This window comes from Physeter macrocephalus, chromosome 20 (genome assembly GCF_002837175.3).
Source record: "Physeter macrocephalus isolate SW-GA chromosome 20, ASM283717v5, whole genome shotgun sequence".
NCBI classification, from domain to species: domain Eukaryota; kingdom Metazoa; phylum Chordata; class Mammalia; order Artiodactyla; family Physeteridae; genus Physeter; species Physeter macrocephalus.
The window spans coordinates 43,212,318-43,218,317 of record NC_041233.1 but is presented as its reverse complement, the minus strand read 5'-3'; the positions used below and the strand labels follow the sequence as shown (position 1 = coordinate 43,218,317).

Sequence of the window (6,000 nt, the reverse complement as noted above, 5' to 3'; positions counted from 1 at the left end):
TCCGGACGCGCAAGCTCAGCAGCCCTGGCTCACGGGCCCAGCCGCTCCGCGGCATGTGGGATCCTCCCAGACCGGGGCGCGAACCCGGTTCCCCTGCATCGGCAGGCGGACGCGCAACCACTGCGCCACCAGGGAAGCCCTTGTCACTCTTTTTAAGATGCATTTTCCTCTGCTCTAAGAAAATACAAAGTACCAGAAGCCACACAATTCAGGAAATGTATGGTAATCATGTGTCCCTTAACAATATACATTCCAAGGGGTTAGCCATAACTACCCAGTGTGATTAAGAGTAAGGTTTTCTATGTAACATACACCGACAATGATGGCATTCCAATAAGATTGTGCACAAAATTTGAAAACACTGTTATTACCTTGACATTTAAGAAGTATGAAGTCATTCTCTGCATTGTCATATATCAGATCTTAAAATGAATGGGCAATCATCTTTGAGTATTAATGATCTTTCTACATTCTCCACTGAGGATTTTATTTAGACATATGTATTTCATTAGGAAATAAGTAAAAACACCATAAAATTCTTGTAAACTCCTTAAGTAACACAACTTACTTTTTGAAGGAACACGTAGGTTGGCGAGGACCACTTCCAGGGAATCAGCTTGGACTCGAAGTACATAGCTTGTCCTTGTCTCATAATCCAGAGGGGCATTCACATAGATTACACCCGTGATGTTATTAATTCCAAACTTATCTAGAATTAAAACACAATTCCTTGGTTACTCTCTTCACACTATAAGGGAAAACAATTCTCTTTAAAAAGCACTGTGATTTTTAAAACACATATAATAAGAGTTACAAAATGCTGGCTTTGGAAATTCTGTTCCAGTTCCCGAAATAATCAACATCAGTGTTTCCCTAAATACATGTTTTGAAATTCAAGTTTTTTTGAGATCCTCCTGGAAATTGATGTTTCTATGGTCAATAAAATCTGGGAAACAATGCATACTATTTCCCTCACCGTAGATACACATAATCTTCTACCATAATAAATGCTTCTAGAAATTTTGTTTTAAAGAAATACATTTGATTTTGTTCAAGCAATTATTTTATGACCTTATTGGATTATTATACTTTTTATGATTTAATGCATCTTATTATCCTGCATATTTAGTGTTTTGCTAAGAATGTGAGAGGGAACAAACAGATAATTTATATGTTGATTTTTTAGAAAATATTATTTATTATTCTAAATATCTTAAAATATTTTGCCCTGAAGTCTATTTATTAAAATAAATTTGGTCATATATATTTGAGTGAAGGGCAGGGCACATTGGCAACCTTTGTAACACCCCACCTCTTTCACTCTCTCTGTCTTTTCCTCACTTTGGTTTTCTCCACAGCATTTATCACTACCTAAACACTATATGTTTATTAGCTTAATAATTGTTTAATAATTGTTACTATCTCCTCTTATTGGATTGATAAATTCTATGAGGGCAAGGATCTGTCTATTTTGTTCACTGCTCTATCCTAAGTAGCTAGAAGGTACTGAGTACATGATAGATGCTCAATAAATATTACTTGAATAAATTGATAAGCAAATGAATTGAATGTAAAAAGAATCATTGTGGTGGAGTGTGGGTAATAAGTAGAGCCACTTTGCTAACTTCAAGGAAGAGAACAGATAGAATCAGAAAAAATTATAAGAACAGATTCAGAAATCATAGCTTCAGTCAGATGTTGTAAGTTCAAGGAAAAAGGAAAGTCAGTAATATTTGGAGAGGAGGCATAACAGCACAGGAGAAACAAAGAAAGACAATAAGAAAAGTACTACATTGAGCACTTGCTTCAGGGGCAGTAATTTCCAGTAATGGTTGGTCACTGAAATTTTGAAAACAGCTTTTATAATTTCCTTGCAAACTGCTTTACAACATTAACATTCGTTCATTTGTTTAATATTGAATATGCATGTGTTTTTAAAATGTATATTAACTGGGTTTTTAATTTGTTTGTTTTTTTACCACCTACAACATGCCTGACCATTTAACTCATAAAAAGGGAAAACCAAAGGACAACTAACCTGTGAGTCATAGGTGAAACAAAGAATCAATATGCTAATTGAAAAACTGAGTTATGAACTTATTCCCACAGGTTAGCAAACCATTCCATTCTCAGTGAAGAGTGATGGTAGACAAAACTCAAATTATTTATTTACTTACAACTGTTGATTATATGTTTGATTTGACAGTTTGAGGACTCATATAAAAGGTACATGGCTTTTATCATGGATGTGGCTCTTTGGGCATTCACAGTTATTTCTGTTCCTAAAATTTCTTCAGGATTAGTTAATGTATGACATGGGGTAAGGGCTGTGGATGGCACAAAACAGTGGCAAGAGACTACTGTAGGCTATGATTATGACCAAAAGCTGAAAGTATGCATTAATTTTGAACATGTTATTAAAATATCCCTAATTCAGGGGGAGGGGAACACTTTCAGAATTGGATATTGAGCATTCCCTAGGGGAAATAAGTAGCATTTGTCAATATAACTGGATTTTTAATCAGATTCAGCACATAGTTACATTTAAGTCAGACACTTCTTACTAGAAAAATAGTGTAAAGAGTAATTAAATCTGAAATTTATTCCAAATCTAAGTGCATTGTTTTATGATGAAAACATAGACTAAACATATACTCACCCTCTTCATTTCCTGCAACAATGGAGTACACAATACTCTGATTGATGGCTGCAGCAGAAATTACACCAACCATAGTCCCTCTGGTTGCAAGTTCACTTACTGGAGGTGGTCTGCAGGTTTAGAGAAGATAATTTATTTTTCTTGTCCATTTTGTCATGATGAAGTTTTGAATTTAATAATAGAATATGTTAGTTTTGTGTGTGTGTGTTTATTTAAATAATACTATTTTTTGAACTTTTCAACAAAGTAACACATTCAGACTCCAGCCCTAACAAACTATGTTCAAAATTAGGCAAATGTTCTTTGTTAAGAATGTTTTGTCACCTGTATATTACTACTTTATTATCTGCCAAAAATTGTATAAAATTCATTTTACTTGTCTCAAACAACTTCTGGACAGAATGCAATAGGTAGATACAATTTGCTATCTCAAGTTGCTAAAGAAAAATATTGCTTTTATGTTGGTAATATTAGCATATTTAAGCAAATGGCCTCCAGATGTCTCTTTCTAGTCTAGTCTTTACCCTGCTCTACTTTAAACTTTAACTGTACTAAACGTATTTGAATGGATGGCATCACAAAATTAATATTTCTTCTGAATTCACTTATTTTACTTAACTGTAACCATATTATGCCCCCAGTACTATGACCCTTAGCTTTATTTATCTATTTATTTTTAAATTTTTATTGAATTATAGTTGATTTACAATGTTATGTTAATTTCTGCTGTACAGCAAAGTAACTCAGTTATACATATATAGTCTTTTTCATATTCTTTTCCATTATGGTTTATCACAGATATTGAATATAGCTCCCTGTGCTATATAGTAGGACCTTGTTGTTTTTCCATCCTATATATAATAGTTTGCATGATACTTGTTTAATTTTAAAAATATATTTTCGGGCTTCCCTGGTGGCACAGTGGTTGAGAGTTGGCCTGCCGATGCAGGGGACACGGGCTCGTGCCCCGGTCCGGGAAGATCCCACATGCCACGGAGCCGCTAGGCCCGTGAGCCATGGCCGCTGAGCCTGCGCGTCCAGAGCCTGTGCTCTGCAACGGGAGAGGCCACAACAGTGAGAGGCCCGCGTAACGCAAAAAAAAAAAAAAAAAAAAAAATATATATATATATATATATATATTTTTAACAACACAGTATCTCATTCTCAAAATCTCCATTTTATTTTACAATATTGGTTACTGTGACTAGGCTATTATAACTTTATCTTCATAAACTAATGCAAACAATCTCACTCTTACAATTCACAGATACTTATATCATCCAACTCCAACAGATTTAGAAAATTCTTAAATATAAAGTTTTAACATCTCTGAATCTTTTTATAGTCCAGTCAATCTATCTAACCCATCTGATTTCTATAAGCTTTAGCCTCTTTCCTCAAACTGATAAGATAAATCCTACTGACACTTTCACATGGCCTTTTATCTTTCAATACTTACTCTCTTAATACTACCCTTCATTTTTATCTCCATCTTCTCAGTTCTTCTAATGTAGATTACATTACACAATTATATTGTGCTTATATGAAGCCTTTTATAACAAATTCTGAGCTACAAATACAGTCTGAAAAATTAATTACATACAATCCCTCTTAAACATCTTGTCCAAAATGCTATGTTCTTTGCCACTGTACTCCATATACTTGATAGAATAAAATTACCTAAATGTAAAATGACCTATCTTACAGATAGATGCTATAGCACCTAATGGTGGTCCATATCTCCAGTGCGTGGTCAATAACTATTTCTTGATAAAGAGTAAGAACTAACCTGTATAATTTTTTAATGAAAATTATAAAGTATTTATCTGATTGTTTAATTTTACTTCTCTGCATATTTTCTGCCTTCTTTTGTTAATAGCATCCAGATATTGCTTTGGATAACCATATCTCCTTAACTGTTAGTCTAACTGGTTTGGGTAGAACTGACCCAATTCCCCAGGTATATCGATAGACACATTACCCAGCTCTGGCCAATGAGGGCACTTTATTTTGCTTTGCTCTATGTTCATGTGTGGTAAATGTTTCATGCAAACCCAATGAAAGTCTTGTCCAAGAATGTTACTGTAACCAAAAAAAAAAAAAGTTTTTTTGTTGTTGTTGACTAGAATATTAATGTTTCTCCCTATGAGGGGGTTCTTGTTGATAATCATACCAACACAAATGAAATAACTAAAGGTTGAAAATACATCCTGTACACTTTGACTAGTAATCTAAATGCTGTTATACTTGAAGCTAGGTAAACTCATCATTTCAGTTACTAAAACAATAAATTCTCCTTTATCTAGTATTTCAATCACTTGCAATCAAAAGAGTCACAACGAATTAAAAAAATGTTTAGATAAGAAAAGGATACATTTACCTAAGTAGGCACATCTAAAGAAAGATATCTGAGGTAACACAATTATATTTTATAAGCAATTTACCTAGGCATCGTCACAGTGTCAGGTTAGTGAAATAGGATGTCTTTGGTAATTTTGAACCTAAAATGACAGTAGACTACCACAAAAAGGAAGGCACTTAGAAAAGTGACAGTAAGGTTAGTTTTGATGGATTATGAATAGAAGTCTTTTTCTATGATATTTTAGATTATAAACAGACATTAAGACTAATTGTTGTTTGCAACATTGGCTAGTGGTTGACCTTGGTGATTGTGAAATCATTAAAACTGGAAAGGGTTAAAATTAAAGAGTTATGGAAACACAGTAGGATCCTCACCTTGGTATTTCTACCCTTGTGTATCTCCTCTTGTAGGAGGGGCAGACTGTGACCTGTTTCTAATGGACAGAATACAGCCAACAAAATGGGATGTCACTTCAGTGACTATGTTATATTAGATTATAACTTGTAACTTCTTGCTAGCAGACTCTGACTACTTCTCTTGCTGGATTTAATGAAGTGAGTGGAGATGTGGAATGGTGAGTTCTGACCAACAATCAGCAAGCAACTGAGGCCCTCAGTAAAACATCCCACATGGAACTGAATCCTAGCAACAACCACAGGAGCTTGGAGGTAGACCCTTCTCTAGTCAAGCCTCAAGTGAGATTCTAGCCCTGGCCAACATCTTGACTAAAACCTGTGTGAGACTATGAAACAGAGGACACAGCCAACAAATTCCTGACCTACAGAAACTTCAAGATAATAAGTGTGTTGTTTTAACTCATTACATTTGCAGTAGTATTATCATGGTGCAATAGACAACTAATACACATGGCTTGGATATTAGAGCAATGAATTGTTAACTTACGACAGATCAAATTTCATACAACTTAAGTTTGATATAAGAAAACATATGTTAGTCATGTTCTGTGATGATTTTCATA

The 6,000-nt window shown here is 34.4% G+C and overlaps 1 protein-coding gene across 16 annotated transcripts in view; it reads right to left on the bottom strand.

Annotated features, from left to right (window-relative positions):
• The window catches only part of PCDH15 (protocadherin related 15), a 699,366-nt gene that overhangs the window by 113,943 nt on the left and 579,423 nt on the right, over nt 1–6,000 (bottom strand). For all 16 annotated transcript variants that reach the window (XM_024121304.2, XM_055081163.1, XM_024121303.2 and 13 more), the window contains 2 exons: nt 2,660–2,769; nt 569–709 (listed from right to left, as the gene is read on the bottom strand). In XM_024121304.2, the coding sequence (XP_023977072.1) occupies nt 569–709; nt 2,660–2,769 (251 nt within the window). The remainder of the gene's footprint in view (nt 1–568; nt 710–2,659; nt 2,770–6,000) is intronic.